The sequence below is a fragment of the Numida meleagris genome, chromosome 3, assembly GCF_002078875.1.
Source record: "Numida meleagris isolate 19003 breed g44 Domestic line chromosome 3, NumMel1.0, whole genome shotgun sequence".
NCBI lineage: Eukaryota > Metazoa > Chordata > Aves > Galliformes > Numididae > Numida > Numida meleagris.
In genome coordinates this window covers 47,513,663-47,533,621 of record NC_034411.1, presented here as the reverse complement: position 1 = coordinate 47,533,621, position 19,959 = coordinate 47,513,663, and the positions used below count along the sequence as shown (strand labels likewise).

The 19,959-nt window shown below is 35.2% G+C and overlaps 1 protein-coding gene across 7 annotated transcripts in view; it reads right to left on the bottom strand.

The window, feature by feature from the left end:
* Positions 1–19,959, bottom strand: part of STXBP5 (syntaxin binding protein 5) — a 107,277-nt gene that overhangs the window by 39,911 nt on the left and 47,407 nt on the right. For all 7 annotated transcript variants that reach the window (XR_002436405.1, XM_021389904.1, XM_021389906.1 and 4 more), the window contains exons 8-15: positions 14,199–14,322; positions 12,251–12,329; positions 7,001–7,155; positions 5,873–5,945; positions 3,555–3,702; positions 3,041–3,108; positions 2,103–2,143; positions 40–260 (exon numbers count right to left, since the gene is read on the bottom strand). Coding sequence is in view for 6 of the 7 variants with exons in the window: in XM_021389904.1 (XP_021245579.1) it covers positions 40–260; positions 2,103–2,143; positions 3,041–3,108; positions 3,555–3,702; positions 5,873–5,945; positions 7,001–7,155; positions 12,251–12,329; positions 14,199–14,322 (909 nt within the window). In the remaining variant the exon portion in view is untranslated. The remainder of the gene's footprint in view (positions 1–39; positions 261–2,102; positions 2,144–3,040; positions 3,109–3,554; positions 3,703–5,872; positions 5,946–7,000; positions 7,156–12,250; positions 12,330–14,198; positions 14,323–19,959) is intronic.

Sequence of the window (19,959 nt, the reverse complement as noted above, 5' to 3'; positions counted from 1 at the left end):
ACAAATCCTATAAAGTTAAAAAATCATTACATAAATTACCGGAATGACTTCTGTTGTCACTTCCTGCTTGCTGAACCTGTAGATGATGACATGTGCAGAAACTCCAGCTACGCACAGCATTCTACTTTCTGGACACCAAGAGATGATCTGAATAGCATATGGATCTTCATCTACTATATCTGTGTTTGGCCTGTCATCCTTATTCCGTGATTTTTCAAATACTTTGGCTGTTTTTAGCTTATAGAGTACTTGCAGCGTTACTAGGAACAATTCAAAAGAAATTAAAATTAATTCATATTTAAACAGATATTTCTCTCAATAACTTTTCTAATTTAGAAATGTTGCTTAATAGAGAACACCAGTGTGTTTAGCAAAAGAGAGTAGAGAATATCTGTGTTGATACCACTCATGCAGTTCATGACTTGCCCAATGCAGGATCAGCTAGTTTGACAAAATTTTCCTATTTAAGAGAGATGTAAGTTATGCTTAAGATAAAAACTAAATCCTCAGAGCTTCACAAGTTTAACTGTAATTACATTCTCTTTGTAACAGTAACATGTAGTTACATTTACCACACCACAGCTTAGCCTATGGCACAGAAAGTAAAGATCCTTCCCTTTCTCCTTATAGTATTTCAAATCCATAGCCTCTTTCCCACGTTCCTCCAATTTTTTGAATGAGCAGAGAGCAGAAAACAAAACACAACCCTCTGATGATTCCACATTTTTCTTGAGAGTGCAGTTGCCAGAGCTGTCCTAATGAGTCCTTACCACAGTTTAAAACTGTCTAAGAATTACTTGATCTTGATTTTACTGATATTCCAGTTTATTCCTCCAGGTGATTTTTACTTGCACAAACACTGACACTACATTCCTATAGGCCTCCAATTTTTTTTCCGGATTAAGTTCTGAGTAATATTATTCTCAGTTGGAATTCTTTCTTCCAACATTCTTGAAACTGCCTTAGTGTTGTTTTCAAACTTCACTGGCACAGTCTCTAGTCAATCATCAAATACTTGACACCAATACTAATTATAGCCTTATGAAAATCTAACTTATGCTTTCCTCTCTTCTATAGTTTCATCTGAATCAAATTTCCCTAGTTCATGTATAAGGCTGTACTGCTGTTAAAGATTAAGACAGAGGATACCTGCAGTTTCTCCCTTAATGAGATTACTATTTTGTTATTAAAAGGATACTAAATGGCTTTAACAGGATTTGCTTTAGACAGATCCACACTGAATATTATTTTAAACTACAGATAATTTTTTTTCCCCTAAGTTCCACCCCCAGTCCAAACAAATTAAGGACCTACAACACTCCAAATACACCTCTTCCAGTTTTTAAACATGCATTGTCTCTGTTCTCTCCCACACCCACATACTCCTTAGCATTTTGGAATCTCACCAGTTTTCCACAATTTTTCAAAGAAAACTGATAATGATTCTAAGATTGTTTCAAGCATCTTTTAAGTCCTAGGAGTAAGTTTAGTAAGAACCAGATGATTTAAAAACTTTTTACTCAGAGTCCATTCTAATTCGAATTCTTACTGCATTTCTCACTCTTAGCTCTGTAGATCATCAGATGCAATTGACCCTTTAACCAACGAGACAGGTAAAATGATTTGTTCTGTGTTCAAAGTCTTTACTATTCTGCCTTTCTTCTCAAATGCTTAAATGATTTCACTATCACAAATTACAACAGATTCCAATTTTCATTTATAGATACTGTGAGTTACAGCAAATTGGTGTTATATAAACACAACTCTCCCCTTTTAGACTGAATCAAACAACTGGAATTTAATTGTACAAAAAAGGAACGCATTTGCCTGTCATTCATCTGCATGTTTGATAAGCTACTTCTGAAGTTAAACTTCTTTCCTTCTCGCTGGCTCTACTACCAGTGCATTTTCACTGAGATGAACAATTAACTAAGAAATTATGTTAGCATTATTTTAATTTGAATCAAAGTTCCATAAGGAGTTGACTGTACATGAGGCAGGAACTACGAGAATGACTAGTTCACAATTACATTCCATTAGACAAATCAGTAAATTTAGAAATCTCCTGTTTGACAGAAAAAATCTCTGCTGAAAAAACTTACTTGCTGAGGCATCCCAAAACTTGATTGACCCATCAGCATGCCTATGAAATATTAAAACAATCATTAGATCAGGAAATTGTTAGTTGAAGCATTAGCCCTCTTTGCTATTAACCAATTAAAAATATGACTAACGTTCCATTTTTATTAATTATTATAATGACACTTAGTATTGTAATAACTTACTGAAAACTAGCATTTTACAAATGCTCCACTTAGAAGTGATAACCTTATTTCACTGGCTACTTTACTGAAATTCCACTGCACTAATATTAATTTACCATTTTAAACTGATTTGAGTTACTTGCACTTCTTGTAAGTAGTTCAGAATAATTTACGACTTTTTTTTAAACATATGTACCTTATTTGAAGAAATACTGGTAAAGCAGTGCCCAAATTAACTATTTTGGTGCAAATGCCAACTAATTTATTTATCCTTGAAACTAGATTTTCCAGGATTAACTCTCAAAGTCTCTAATGTCTAGTACAAAGAGACAGTAATCTGCAGTAGGGCTAATGAGATGTTTGGGAAAAAAACCCACAAAATTTAGTGGTGCTCCTGCTTTATACTCCTTGCAGTAAAGTTAGAAGGATCCATCTCAAAGATAAAAATGAACAAATCAATAACAAGTCAATGGACTTCCTATGCTTTTAAACAACTCATATATTTTCCAGAAGTTAAGAACAAAGGAGGAGTTTCTTCCAGGATATACTGACTGCAAGCAGACACAATCATAACACATCAGAATAATAATTTATGTAAGACACCTACGATCATAGAGTTCCTACTATCTCTTCCATGTTTTGCTTGACTTTCTTGTCAAAGTCGTGCAAATGGATTGTCTAGTGAACATAATCTCTTAAATCATTACACCACTTTTGAAACATTGTTTTCTATACAAGGACCAAAATATATATTAATACACTGTGGTATCACTTACCCTGTAATTATTATCTCTGGATAGCTCTGGGTAATCAAACCCCAGTTGCCTCCACTGATAGGCCATTCCTGGAAGATTAACAAATACAATACAGGGAATAAATATGGAAATATAGTAATGTAATTTGAACATAGAAACAAATACACTGACGAAGAAAATATCATGCAGTGCAGAGTTAAGTCACTGAAATTACTACAGATACTGCAGCTTCCAGTATTTCAAAATTTCAAAACTTATTAGGCATGTCTACTGCAAAGACAAGTCAACAAGGACTATAAAAAATACCCCTGCTCCAAGAAGTCCCTTAGCTTTCAGTGATCTGGCTATAAGTGGGACCACATCATGAAAGAATGACTACAGCATGACATATGCTATAACCCCTCCAGACATCTGCTATTAGCTAAAGACAGCTTAATCAAGTGAAGCTTTGGTCATAGAAGGACCATGCTTATCCTCTTTAGAGCAGTTGATTTTCCGTATTTTCAAATACATGTTTATGAACTAGATGCTGTACCTTCTTACTGTAACCTTGACGTTTCTGTCGAGCGCCAACTGAATAGAGAGCAGGTATGAGGTCAACAGGACAATCAGCAAAATATTCACAACAGGTGACTGGAGACTCGTGTATTGTCAAAGGATAGGGATTCTCAAATATAGGGTACCTTTAACAGATGAAGGGAAGATTGTTAATCTAGGAAAAACAGTTTATTTTAAATGCAGAATAAGTGAAACACTGAAAAATGCACTCTTTTCATACAGAGGACAGTAAAAGCATATAAAATTCGATTATGAATGAATGTATTAAGCAAGTTTACTGCTCATCAAATACACTATCAAAATACTATCAGAAGTTTTTACTCTTTCTAGAATATGTTTAGAACACTTATTCCCTTTAGTTTCCTGTTCTAAAAACTTTACTATATTAATGGCCTATGGAAGAATTTAAGTTAACGAGTCTTAATTGTAATAATACGAAGCTATGAATTTACTTCTACTCTTCAGTCTGTTCTTTGAACAGGAAGTGTCTACTTTTCACTCTGTATTATTATGCTGTTGCTAGACAGGAAGTTGTCCCACACATTTCATAACCTACCTGCAATTCCAGGGTCACTTTCTGAAAGTCATAGATAGCAACTTTTGGTTAACAATTAGAAATAAAAAAACACACATATAATGCCTCAACTCCAACTGGGGAGTGATAGAACCTTCATGAGGAAAAAAAAAGCCAGTAAAAATAAAAGAGTTATATGTATCTTTACTCAAAGGACATTTCTCTCCAGTGAAATGCATACTATACTTTTTTTGTTTGTTTGAGAGACGGCAGTCACAACTATTCAATTCCTTTAATAAAAATATTAGCAACAACAGATGAAAAAAATCAAGCATACAAATAGGTTCATATTAAACTACGTTGGAAACTGAAGCATTCTTCTAAAAACTGAAAGAAAAATGTTTATTTTTAACAAGATATACTAAAATCATATAACAGCATGGGATAAAAGGAAAAATTTCATAGCATTAATCTATGTATTTTATTGCTTTTTCCAGGTGCAAAACAATTAATATTATTCAAGTGAAACAAAGACCATATAGGCCTTCTGAAAAACATAGCTGCTGAGGGTTACTATTACTATTATTATTTTTTTTTAAACATGAAATGGAAGAAGACTTAACTTCAAGTTTCAGGCACCATCAACTAATCCACTTAACAAAAAAAAGGCAAATCTTTTTATTTCAAGCCTATTAATCCTGCTTCATGAATCCTCCAACATAAAAATGTTGGAAGTGTAACACCATGGGTTTATGAGAAAAAAGTTTTGGCTACAGCATTGACATGTAATGGTGGGAAAATGTAAATAAAATTGCTCAGAAGTTCCCATTCCTGTTAAGATGGTGGGCTAAACTAATTTCAGACATTAGAATTAAGCTTGACCTTGTTCCAGATTTCATAGTCTTTATTGTCTAAAGGTATCAACATAGACTTTAAGGATAACTTACAAGTTTTCGTTATGTCCTAGTGGGATGTTCTTCACATGACTTGTTACTTTTAATCAGGAACATCAAAAAGTTCTTATATTATCCAAGTTCCCTGCTACTAATCTATCAATGTTTGTTGTTGTCTATAATGATTTCAAAACCTCTGATAAAACCTTCCAAGACCTGCCTAAAAGAGCACATAGACTGTTCTGTGGGCAAATAACATGAGATTCAAAGTGAACAGGGCAAGTTATAGTTGTGAAAATTGTAATAAAATACTACTCTGAAGCACCACTTCATACTACATTAAAAGATCTCTTACCACAATAAGAAATGAGGGAATTGATGTTACTGTTCTAATTTTGTAAATATCTCTACATAATAAGGATTTACATATTGTAAATATGTATGTATAGCAATATCTACTATTACTTATGCAATGACAACAAAATTCAGTGTCAGCCAAAATAACCCAACCAATCCGAAAACTGTTAACCATGATCCCTTCCCCAAAATTCTGTGCACTATTTTGCCAGCCAAGCTCTTCTCATCATACTATGAACAGTCTTTAAAATAAAATGTAGTAATTAAAAAGCACCAGTGATTTGTTAGTAATTTCTGACAATTAAGTTTGGAAAACATTAGCATTCAGCACAGTATTCAACTCACTACACATTACCTGGAGAAAAAACTGATTTAAAAAGATACTCTGTTCTACTGAATGAAAATTATATTTTGTATTCAAAATTATAAGTTCTGGACATGAGAGGCATTATGGTGGAATGAAAAGCTGAAGATCAGAATAATGGGCTGACCACGTCAGACAAAAACACATGGACTATACAGGATTCTTACCCATTTTGTGCAAGGTCAATCAGCACTAAATCCTTTTCTAGGAGAACAACTACAGCATATGGCTCCTGAAAGTCTGAAAACAAGAAAAATGTTTGATATAGGTAAACATAGCTCTTTGAACGCACAGTTTCAAGCATGTGATTGGTTCTTGCAGTTGATCAGTCAAAAGTAGAAAAGTTAATTAGATGACTACATAGTCTGTAAAGACATTTAAACACTCATTCCCCCAAACACTCCAAGTTTAGAAAAGCCATACTCCCCCTTTATCTAACTGTTCACAACTCTCTTCCAGTTTGCTAGAATCATTGGAATAGCTCAAATAACAGGAAAAGGAACATGCAGATGAACTTGTATAAGCAAGATGAGAGAGAGACAATAATCTAACAATAACATTTCTCCAATCTTGAATTGTTTTTCCTCATTCAGTGGGGTTTAGCAATAACAGTAGCATTAATCACATGTTGCAATGAGTGAAAGATCACATAACATTAGAATATGAAAATCAGAAGTTTCCAAACTTTGGCTTGCTGTCTTTCAGAGAGACCTCAAATTCCAAGTTACGGAGTTCTAAATACTCTGATGGGAGTTGACAGCTAACAACACAGGAATCAGAAATAATAGCACTAATGTGGGACAGTTACCTAAACTATGAAAAAAAAAATCCCCTTCTGCAGGAGAGAGATGACAAGTTAGTACAGGACATCATGTGCGTATTGGAAGGAATAATACAGACACTAAACTTAAGAGTACTACACAGATGCTAATCAAGATTTAGCTTTGACTGGAAAGGTCTTCCGTGCACTAATATTGACGAACACATCTGCTGCAATAACTGCAGCTTAAAATTGAAATGACACTATGTCTGTGTATGCTTTAGTTTAAAGAAAAAGGAAAAAAAACACGTAACCAGCAATCAGCGTTTATCTAGAAACAAAAGTGATCTTATTCTAAACTATTCCGATGCAGTGGAAAGAAAAACAGATCTCATATAATAGGGGTATCAAATGCTGCTGCTGCACTCTGATTCCCAGAGATAAAACAGAAAGGCAATAATAAGGAATATTCTGATGGGATAAAACTCCAGAGAGAAGAGGTTGAAGTACTCAGGAAAATCTTTACAAAGCCTACCATTAGGATACGGTGTTTCACAGAGAGTTAGAAAATCAACAATAGAATAATCCATTTCTAGGACAGCAGTACTTTTCCCATGCATAACTGTTAAACAGGGTCTTCTTCCTACAGTATCATATGACAAGCCTCCTGAGAGAATGATGAAAGGCTCCCTGGAATAAAACAGAAGTATATACCATCAAACCAAGGTAACATGTAAATAAAAGAGATTAGTCAGTTTTTATAATCTTATAGTAAAATTCAAAGAGATATAATTATGCAGAGACGCGTTAAGAATAGTGCAATAAGATGTTATTGTATATTTCAAAATTTAAAAAGTTAGAGGAATACTACAATCCCAGTCGTATTTAAGACATCTCTTCCAGACTGCTCATTTAACTCATCTATGCAACTGTTTGCCAAGATGAGTTTATTATGATTATTATTATGTTAAACCTTAGAATTGTTTCTCTTCTACTGAATTGCACATTCAGATTTGCCAACAGCCACATTCATCCATAATATCCAGTATTCCTGTAGGATCAGAATCCCAAGAATTTTACTTTTGTACAGAATGACCATAAAGGTTGAAATGAAAATAATTTCACAAAAAAGCGCAAAATAATTTTGCAGTCACAACAACGTGGCTACTTTGGAGAAGCAAGCAGCTGCTTGGCAAACTTCAAAGATCTTTTAGCAGGAACATAAATAAATGCCTATACCTCTCATCACACCTTTACTCTAGACATTTTATCTATTTTTCCCCTACCACTGCACACTAAATTGATAGAACTATTTCTGTGTCAAGCTATACTCCAACTGTACTTGACTGAGTAGAGAAAAGCAAAAAGACTTCTAGTGTTGACAGAGGAGATTATGAGCTTCCCTTTAAATTGCGTGAGTTTTTTTTTTTTTTTTAAGTTTAACAAACTTTACACAAAATGCATTCACATTTTCTCTAACATGCAATAATACACAATTTATTAAAATAAAATGAAGTAAATATATATATATTTTTAGGTATTTCCCCCATTTCCTGATTATGAAAAGGCCAACAATCACTTTAATATTTTATTAATATTTTAATATCCTGTTTAAAATAGGGTATAGTATCTCTTAAAGAGCAGAAGGACTGCTTATAGGTACAGAGATGCTTAAGAAATTTCACTTACTATTGACTACTTCAATTCTAGGTTATATTTCTGGAGGAAAACCAGGCGCTCAAAGGGTGCAATTCCTCACATCTATTTTTAAATCCACTTTAGGGGGGCAGGAATCTTATCCTTTCTTTATGTCTGTCTTAAGCGGAAATAGCTAATATGTCAGTAGCCGGAGATTATTTGTATGGAAAAAAGCTATCCTGTCTTACTGAGAAAGTGAGGCCGTAGAGATGTTTTTATGTTTTTGCCTTTTCCAATAGCACTGGTGTTTCAAACAAGCATGATAGATTAGGCACTCAGAGGTTTTCTCCTCTGTTACCATTTTTCCAGCCGGAGGGAAAAGATAAAAGCTTGCAGTATAAAAGCTTGCAGATCAAGAGACCTCATCCCTTTTTTCTGCCATCTCTCGTCATGGCAGCACCTTGCTCTCCAGCCATCTTATCGTCGGTAGTAGAGTAAGGCCTACCTTGATTTTGGGACATTCTCTCTCTCTGTATTGGATTTATCAGCTTAAATTGTAATTATATTGTATTATAGTGTGTTGTTTTGCATCCCGATATCTTATTTAGTAAATTAGTTTGTTTCTCCTCAGATTGTTGCCGCTGTTCTTTGCTCTCAGGGACATCTCCTTACCCTTTTCCCCTTTTCCCGGGGCGTGGGCCCATGGATCCCCCGTCCCCTTCGTCATGGAACCAGGTCAAACACCCGTAAACCATTGACATTTTTCTTGATAATGTACGTGAAGAGTTCTGTTTATGCACACACTGGTCCTCATGATTTAAGGGCCTGGCTAAAATAGGCACTGTGGTTGTAGTATTGAAGGCAAAGCATACTGGGACAGCTTTCATTTTCTCATTATTTTGCCATTTGTCTGACCTTTCAGAAAGTATTTTAACTGAAGAGGGTGAACTGTTAAACTTCAGTCACTTTCAGCAATCAGTATCAGTAATTTGGATGAGACAGAACAGTATATATAGAAGTCACGCCACTGATACCAACTGGTTTACTTTTCAAACCACAGGTGAATGATCCTTGTTCAGATCTACTATTGTATCTACTCGTACAGTTTGCCAAGAACTTACTCTCTAATAGTAAAGGTGGAAAAGTCTTCAAGAATTCACTTAAGTTTGTAAGTCTTAAAATTAGCAGTGAAAATAAATTACAAATTCATTTTGGGAAGCGTGCTTTTTTCAACCAACAAGTTCAGAACATGGAATCATACAATTCAAACTGAATTCAACATCTTTTATTTATCTGGATACCTTTTCATTATTCTTGTAACCTATGAATCCCAATTATATATATTTATCTTCTTTAAAGGTGCAGTCAGTCACGACAGCTGCATTAGGTATCAATAGAAAGCCCTTTTTGATTATTTTTACGGGGATGCTTACAAGCTGTAATTCCTATTAACGGAGATCAGTAGTGAAGAATACACTGGAGGAATTTTACCATAATGCTAATATCAACCAGAGTGAGTAACACGAGGAACTGAATTTGGGAGTGAGAGTTTAGCACTAAGAAACTCATGTGCTTTGCTGGATACGCTTTAGACAGAAAAGCACACAAAGTCATCTCAGCAAACTCAGAATGTAGCCTATCTTAGGAACCATCACTACAAAAATCAGAATATTTTGATGAATTTAATTGGCTGGAAAACTATGATATTATATTCTGCGATCAGAACATTTTGCCAGTTCATTCAAAGCACACATCAAGAGCCTGCCTTTTCAACTCCTATCCCAGGTACAGAAGCATTCTTAATAGTAACCTTTCAATAGACACAATATTCTCTGAGAAATAAAGCTACAGACATGCTATTGTTGTAGGGTAAACACAACTTAGGCTTTGGAGACCACAGGCAGTATTCTCCAGTGAAGTGGGATAAAAAAAAAAAAGAGACGTCCCAGCATGCCCTCCTGTTTTCCTCCACTTCAGCTTCATGAGTATATTGTGGGGAAAAATGCTAGAGAAGGTATCAAAAACAGCTGCAATGATAGAAAGAATAGAATCTATAGCTTCTAGTACAGGCTGTAAATCAGTTGCTCCTTCTGTGTGGTTCAGGACACCTTTTCTCAAAAAAAAAGTTTATTAGAATTGAAAACAATAAAGAAAACAATTACAAGAAACATAACATGAATAGTTTTCTACATGCAGAGATACTGAAACACAAAACCAGATCCTAGATCACTCTGGATAAGGGATGAGCAGATAAGAATGGATGGCAGAAAGATGTTTCATTTTGAACATAGATTAAGTGAATGTGGAATATTTGCTGTTTTTCACAATAAAGAAGTGAAATAATTTAAGTACTCATTAAATGTTACTCATTAAACTCTTATTAAACTTGTATTTTTTGTTTTGTTTTGATTTTCTGAAGAACAACTGTTAGAGTAGACTGCTATAGAAGCAAAAGTATTTTCCTTCAGTACCTAGGAAAACTTAAATGTGTGTCCTGGACAGGAACTAAACAATTCTCTTCTGCAGTACAGAACTAAAGCCATGAGCAACAGATGACAGTGCTTTAGCAAAAAGTTACAATTGTGTCATGTTTTCACCTGATCTATTTCCATTGGTAAGGAGAAAAATTATAAAAACAGTAAGCATTGAAAGGTAGTTAACGAAGTTTTAAAATTCTCATAATAAGATTACAAATGGAACTGAGAAATCAAAGTGTGAACTCTACATGTAACAGTAATTGAAAAGATATTTCCAGTGCCTTGCTTCCCCATCACAGGGAAAATGCTGTTATTCATTATGTATTTTGATTAAAGTTCTGGAAGAATATCACAAAACATATCTGATGTTACAGATTTAGAAGTACACTGAAGATAGAAAAGAATATTAAAGAGAAATGAAACTGAAATTCATCCAAACTGAATGTTTTAATGCACTTTGGAAGATGAGAGGTGTAGCAGAAAAAAGGAAGTCCACGCTAGGAAAAAGGGGTCTCACCAGACAGGTACATATTCTAAGAGCCTGTACTAGAGTAAGTAGCTGTTTAAAACTGTTTGGAAAGTCAACAAGGCTTTTGACTGCAGAAACTGTAAATTTTTCTGCAGTTAAGACTGCTTTAGGTTACTCATATCATCATTTAGATCAACTATTGACTGTTCAGTTGAGAAAAATACATCGACTGCTGCTAGCAAGATGTGACTTTTCAGCTGCTCATGGACATTCAGACATCTAAGCAGTAGCCTTATATTTCTATTTACCTCACTTTTAGTATCAGTGGATGTGTGTAATTTTGTGTGCTATCTGTATAGGTATACTGAAATACATTTGAAATCAGTGCTACATCAGTTAATGATGTTCTACAGATTTGAATGCCTGGAAAGCAAACAAAACAATACATAAACCTTCAAAATTAAAGAAAAAATAAAGTCAACATTTGTAAATAGCTAGGCAGTTTTCCATACACATTTTATCTTTGTATTTCACCTTTTACTCAATCATTTTAAAACACTTTAGAACCATAAAGAAAAGAAATCCCACGCAGTTCATGAAATCCTTCAATCCTAATTGCAGTCTTGGTAACAAAAACATGCTACTCAAGATACTGTAAATTTCATCTGAGCCTCGTGTTGCAATTACTGCTTTGTTACATTTTCAATGTGCATAATTAGGCACAATTCACTGCATAAATTACTGTACTCTCCCAGAACAGCTCCATCAGTAACATTTTAGGAGAATGTGGGGGGAGGAACGTGTATTCAGAATTTAGAGCATCTGCAACAGGCCACTATTTTTCCAAAGTTTCACTTTTCAGGTCTGCATTTCTGTGCGCTCTGTGCTTTGTCAGTTTTTTTTTTCTTTAATAATGCATGTTCTCAGAAGACTGAGCAAAAATACCTAGGAGTTACTTCTAATAACATAGAAGAAACATGTAAACAGTGAAACAGCAGTATCTTCACCCAAGTTTTATGAAATGTGTTCACATTTGTTTTTACAGTCTATTCAGCACTATCTGATTTACCAGAACAATTTCAGCTATTTTTAACCGTAGCTCAGTGCCACCAAGATACATATCCCAACAACTAGGAAACAGGACATTCTTAGGGAGAATTTATTTCATGTATGTTAGCTTCACATACAAAATAAGTCTTACCCAGCTCTAGTTGTTTTATATTCCACCTTAAGAATAGGTTTGCAGGGTTCTGGCTTCTTTCCATCCTTCAGCTGCTTTCCTAAAGACAATTTTTTTCTTATATTAATCTTACCACTCCTTATCATGACAACAAATTATGAAATTCACTTCGCAACTTACAAAGTAGAATATTCATACAAACATATATTCAACACCTGAAAGTTATAGAGTATGCCTTGAAATATCATAAAAAGATTGTTAAAACTGTCAGTAAATCAACCTAGAATATTCATATAAAATATTTATATATATTTTTTAGCTTTTGAGTGTTATGAAATATTGGTGTTCAAAAATATAATCCTCCTAGTAATTTTAGTAATTAATTTTTTAATTTTTTTCCTCCAGAGGAGAGTCACTAAGATGATCAGAGGGCTGGAGCACCTCTCCTATGAAGAAAGGTTGAGTGAACTGGGCTTGTTTAGCTTGGAGAAGAGAAGGCTCCAGGGAGACCTCACTGTGGCCTTCCAATATTTAAAGGAAGAGTATAAACAAGAGGGGGTATGACTGTTTATGAGGCTAGATAGCGATAGGACAAGGGGGAATGGTTTTAAACTAAGACAGGGGAGGTTTAGGTTGGATATTAGGATGAAGTCTTTCACACAGAGGGTGGTGACACACTGGAACAGGTTGCCCAAGGAGGTTGTGGATGCCCCGACCCTGGATGCATTCAAGGCATGGCTAGATGTGGCTCTGGGCAGCCTGGTCTAGTGGCTGGCAACACTGCACTCAGCAGGGGGGTTGAAACTACATGATCATTATGGTCCTCTTCAACCCAGGACATGATTCAATGTCATTTTATAGTAATTTGAAAGAGCACTGAGTGATACGATGTGTACGAATACATGCAAAATGTCTACTGTTTTGCTATTAAAATTGCTCAGCTTAAAAGTAAATTGAAGTTTATTATGAGCATTATTGTTAAGAGCTAAGACTTGAGTTTGAAAATAAAAGGTCATTCTTTCTGTACTTTACATTATTAGCAACTAAAGCTATAGATTTAATTTCTACTAACTCAATGGAAAATTTTAAATATGGTTTAAATATACACATGTTCTCTCTGTACATTGATAGAAGTTGATGCAGCTATAAAATTCTGCAGAAAATTTAATTTGCAGCCCAGTACCAAAATAATACAGGATCACAAGGAAGCTAAAAGCTAATGCTTCTTTTCTCTACTCTGATCCGCAGGCACTGTAGTAAGCAGGGACTTGCTGGAGTCTCAGCCAAATAAACCAGGATGCACCTCACAACAACTAACCTCAAAGATGATTCTCATCATTGCATTCACACTTATGAGTCTGAGGTAAATAAGTTGATAAAATGTGACCTAAACATGTACAACAGCCAGCCTCGGATTTGTATACAACTTCTTTAAGGAGCAGAAGCATATTTCACAGAACAACATGTAAGGTTAACTTCCTAGATTGAAATTAATGCAGAATTGCCTGAGAAGTGTGAACAAATTACCAGATGCGAGTCTTACTCTGTTACAAATCTTTCAAAGAATTTCTATGGTTATCCATACATTTATACATGAAACAGATGCTTCCTTATTTTAATAATCGTGTATTTTAAACAACATCTGGGATGACAATGTCAAGCAAAAAATAAACTATTTCATATTTTGGAGAGCTAACTTTAAGATCAGTGTCATTGTGTAAAAAACAACCTAAAGTTCAGAGACTTAGATGTCCTTGCATTGATTTGAACTCTTCTTTCACAAAAACTAGGTTTTGTATGCATTTTTTTTTCATATGAAATCTATCACAACTTGATATGACAAAAAATTAACTTTCACTGCAAAAGTAAACTTTTAATATCTGGCTTTATAAAATGTTTCCATTAAAGTTAAGATTTCACTGTGTCTTAAGAGCTGTCAAGCAGAGTGGGCAAACATTTTCAATCTTACCATGTGGAGTGATTGTCTGGAATGGTTTGGTGGGAGATTTTACATTCCATATGGTCAAGGTACCATCTGAATGACTACAAATAAATTGTTTTCCTTCATGATGCCAAGCCACAGAGTGGATAGCCTATGCAAGAAAAAAGATAAAAAACAGAACAATAGAAGACTAGCGTCTTAGTATTATTTTACCCTTACTCCTTCCTTGATGACATTACACAGCAAAATGAAATTAGAGAAGGTCCAAATCAAATCATATTGCTCTTAGTATATCCTAACTTACCCATAGTAAGATTTCAGTGCTAAAGTAATTCTTTCAGACTTACTTTATCCATCATATAAGCGGCCTTCATTGTACTGACATGTTTAAGTATTGGGCAACATATCTTGCCCATACAAAAGGTTGTTTTGATGAGATTACTAACTTAAAGTGTTACATATCATTTTGAGATTCCTATAAGGATGTGCACAAGAGGCAAACAACAGCTGAAAATGTAAGTAAAACAAGAATTGAAGTAATGATCTATAAGATTTTTTTGGAAGAAATTAAACATTTCAGCTTTAGATGATGAAAACAAAATATTACCTTGAGTAAGCATTCAGATATAGCAATTTTGAGAAAGCTACTAGTAAATCTTATCACAAATACAGAAATGTCTTTATGTACATAGGATTAAGAAGGGAACAGTTAGCCACACCACATGAAATCTTACTGCAGAAAAAACTGATTAAGTGAAATCTTGCTGCCTTTAGGTGAGAGAAAAGTAAACAATAAAGCTGGGTTCAGATAAAGAGATTAACTAGTAAGATTAAATGACTGTTGCCATTTCTGCTTCCAAAATCTCTGCTAGTAGATGAAGACATGAAATCATTTAGTGATATTTAAGGGAATTTTACTTATAGCACGAAAATATCAATAAATAATGAAAATCTCAAGTATTTCTCTATTACTCAAATGGCACAGAAAGAAGCATTACCTGCTAGAAACATGGAACTTTGATTCTGTTGAGAAAGTAGATTTGCTTAATAATTATGGCGGAGACAACACTCTAGGTAAACAGAAAGCAGGAGCTGAATAGGTGAATGCTAATAAGCTGTACAATACCATCTTTTGGATGCATACCCTCAGTAGAGATTCTGTCTGTAACTGTAAGCAGGCCTTAGATTCACTCCATTTCCTATGTACATATGGATTTCCTCTGCAAGGAACCCTACCAACCAACAGAAGCGTAGGCAGTAAATTACTTGGTGAAGAGCAAATCACAGAAGACAGATGTAAGATAGTTTTGCCTAAAGTGATTATACAGAGATTAGATCATCACATTTAGTAATGTTATACAGAAGAACAAGATAGCTTCCAGCAACGTGACTGGGAGAATCCAGAGACTCAATGAAAGACAAAAATGACTGCATCATACGAGTGTGGAGTCTACAGTAAAAACAGTTTCAATTGAAAATGGTAATATGTCTGGATAGCTGCCGATTAAGTCTAGCATTTCTTACTCAAATTTAACCTTATTCCCTGTTTTGGGTGGAATCACTGTGGAAGACAGATGCAGTATACAAATATCATCTCTACACATATGTAGCTTTGAAACTTGTACATCTTACACAAATTTACTTAGAGACAAACTCTTGCCCATTCTGTCTGTGAGGCAAGAATTTAATTAGCAAATAAAAACAGGAACTATAAAAGAAAAATAATGTAACCTTGAAAAAAAAGATTATTTACCAAAGTACCAAAGTTAGGGATTAGCAAGTTTGAAATGACAGAGTATCTAAAGTAAAGATTGCATTTGAAAAATATCTCTTTACTAGGAAGTTGCAAAATTTAATAAATAAGAATGATTCCTATATGGAGTCAACCACTGCAGTGTAAACCATTGATGCATTTGTGCATTAATAGATCTTAAGAACAAATAGTAAGGCAATTTGTATAAAGGGAAGGATAATTGAGAAACTGAAACTTTTTCTGAAAAAAAGGTCAAGAGAAAGGAACCTATAACAATCTATTATTATGGAAATGGCATTAATGTTTATGAACATAAGGAGATCTAATAAAGTGAGCACAAAGAAGAAATAACTGCTATCACAATTTCTGCAAGGAACCTGATGAGATGGAAAGAATTTTGAAAATGAATAATGGTGCCTTGGCTTTAAGACTTCACTGACTAATTTTAAAGAACATCCGGTTAAATCTAATGATGCAGTTAAATATTATTTAACACATAACAGATGTTTTATGTACTTTAAAAGTAATTCAAATAAATTATCTGCCCAGAGTGTGAAAAACTTTAGTACAGAAAACTATCCTTTACTATTACACAACTCACAACTTTTGCAAGCCTGAAAAGCAATAGCGAGATATCAAAGCTGAGAGAATTAGGACTGTTTAACCTGGAGAAGACAGAGAGGGATCGTGTGAGAGCTTATAAATATTTAAAGGATGGGAGACAAGATGATGTGGCCAGGGTCTTTCTGATGTTGTGCAGCAACAGGACAAGGGGCAATGGGCACAAACTGGAACAAAACAAGTTCCATCTGAACATGAAAAAAAACTTCTTTACAGTGAGGGTGACAAAGCACTGGACAGGCTGCCCAGAGAGGTTTTGGAGTCTCCTCTGGAGATATCCAAAACCTTCCTGCACGCTTTCCTGTCTAACCTACTGTAGGGAACCTGCTTTAGCAGGGGGTTGGACTAGATGATTTCCAGAGGTTCTTTCCAATCACTAAGACTCTGTGATCCTATGCAACCAGCTGTAGCATAATCTGCAGCATCTCATGGAGCTCATTTTAATGCAACAGAATGTGCAAGCCATAATGACTGCACAGACATGCTTTGGTTTCTGACAAGTCACATTTCAAGGTTGTGCTCCCCTCATCCATTTTAAATTTTATTTTATTTTTTTAAATCCCACAGGCTACTTCATCATGTTTTCATTGCTGCAAAATAATCTCTTACAGCCAGTCATGTACAAGAAGATTGAACTTAAAAATAGTAATCAGTAATACACTCATTGAGTTAATGCTATCAAAGCTTAATTTAAATCAGGACAAAATACTTGAAAAACTGACTTACTAATAACTGAAGTTGTTTCAAAGGTTCCATTTCATTTTTTTCTGTTGTTTTTACAAACCAACTTACATTTGAGATGTTTGTTTTACTTCTTTAATGACTATAAGTATAGAAAGGGAAATGCTTGCAGGATAAACTGTACATCATAAGAGAAAAAAGTACTTAAAGTATCCCCAATGTTTGGACATAAAAGGCTTAAAAATGATGCAAAAATAATTCAGTCCTTTTTTTCCCCAGTAAGTCTGTCCAAGAGAAAAAAGCACGTTTGCAGGAAAGATTAGCAGAAAACTTTCTTAGTACAAGGTCCTTTAAAGGTGCAGTTTTATCACATCACATCCTCCAATTTCCGAGAATAATGTTACATTCATGGATTCTTACGAATTCTAAAGAGATGTCTTTGTCTTAGATTGCTACTATAATGAAAAGTATATACATCTGATGGTTTAGGATCTCAACTGTGGTAAAAAAAGGTCAAGAACAAATTCTAACTTAATTCCCTGTTATAAACTGGAATATTGTGCAGCGGAGAATACTTTGACTACCAGCACTAACACTAATCATGACCTAAAGCTGCCTACTCCAACCAACGTTATGCAGAAATATGGTTGAAACAGTTTCATGCAGTGGTGGTGTTGTTATCCACCCTTTAAGCATTCCTGTCCTTGGGATGAGCACTCCTACTTTCGTGCTGCAGTTGTCAGTGTACAGCGATAGGCAGGCATGCATGTTCAGACCAGAGAACATGGATAGCATTCCACTGACCTAGCTTTCAGGCAATAAATCAATCCACTGCAGGATGACATTGGAATTTGCTTCAAGAGAGCCTCTTTAATTTTCAGAAAGTTCTGAATAGAGCCAAGCGGAAAGTTTAAAAATCTGTAATAAGATTCAGGTTTTTTTTCCCCCCAAGGAAGTTGCACAGCTATTTTGCCATGAACCTCTGATCATGAAGGAATCTCATTGTTCGTAATTAGTGGAAGATAGTCAAAGGATAGCATTTGGACCCCTGGACACCTGTGAAATTTTGAGTCAAAAAGTTGCATAAACAATAGTGGTAGACTGCACTGCCCTCAACTTGTTTTTGAATAGTAATCTCATTTAAAATCTGGTAAGAGCAGAGGAAAGAAATCCAATAGCAGTTTTCAAATAGTCTTTATAAGGTAAAAGTGCTTGGCCATCCTGTTTGTGACATCTGATGAAGCCTAGGCACCACAAAACAGCCAGCAGCGCTCAAAACGTAGCAATGATAAGAAGCCCATACACTTCTCTTAGAAAAACACTACACAGCTGGAGAGAAACCTGCTCCATTGTCCTGACAGAGGCACAACGTGTAGCAATCCTTCAGTGCCAAGCTCTGGTGGTGTCAATCTTGTAACTCCCAGCTACAACAAAGATCACATCCTAGATAGAGCACTGGGATTTTTAAACAGGTGTACACTTAGGCTTCACCTCCTCAGTGATGGGTGACTGAATTTAATTAGGACTACACAATTAACTAGTATCAGAAGCATATCTATTTTCAATAGGGTTAAAGACAGAAAATGTTTTCCGAGTGCTAATATGCAAGCCTGATTGAGCAAACAAGTTCCCTCCATGACATAGTTCAGCAGCTTACTTTGCAGCTCAGTCAGGAAGGAAAGAAGGGAGACTTCTCACAAGACAGCGTTTCCTGTGTATGAAGAAGCCACACACTAGGAGATTTCAAATATGCCAAGACTGAACAAACTTGCTCTTGCTTTCCTGGTTGTCAGTTCCATATTCGAAAGAATTCTTATCAAGAAGCAATGATACACAGATACAAAAGCTGAAACTGTGCAAACTACATCAAATCCAACTTCAAAAAAGGGCCATTATTCTATCTCCCCTCTAAGAAGATTAGATTTAAATAATTTGCCCATTCAAGAAATCATTTGTTATACAACCAACTGCATATATTAATTCCTCGTTCAAAGAGGTATTTTTCTTTAAGGGCAATCTGAACTCATAGAAAGGCCACACTTCAATTTTCAAGAAAAACTTCATGTTTTTTTAATTATTGTTATTTTAATTAAGGCAACCATACCATACGTTGATTCTCACTTATGAGAACTCATTAAGCAAAGGATCGGAACTCAGGCACTTCATTACCTCTTTGGCAGAGAAAAAAACCAAATTGAGTAACCAGATGCATTCACTTAGACATCCTCAAGTCAGAGTCACAGAATGGCTTAGGTTGGAAGGGACCTTAAAAACCATCCAGTTCCAACCCCCTGCTGTGGGCAGGGTTGCCACTCACTAGGTCACGCTGCCCAGGGTCCCAACCACCCTGGCCTCGAAGGCCTCCAGGGATGGGCCATCCACAGCTTCTCTGGGCAGCTTGTGCCAGCGCCTCACCACCCTCTCAGCAAAAGAAATTTAGTGGTTTCTTTTCTCCCCACTTTTCAGAATATGAGGTAAGTTCCAAATTACAACACTTGCTAAGCCGTTTTATTTCAGCTGAAGACTCAAGCATTTAATGTAGGTGAAAGTCACACTTCTTCAACAACAAAAAAAAGAACTGAAAGGTTCACCCCCTTAGAAATTGGCAGATTACCATCCATGCCACCATTCATTGCAACAAACTTCAGTCAGCAAACACTTCTTCAGACAGAAGATTCCTTTATACAAACCTGGCGTCTCCTTTAGAGAAAGCTTCAAGTATTCACCATTTCA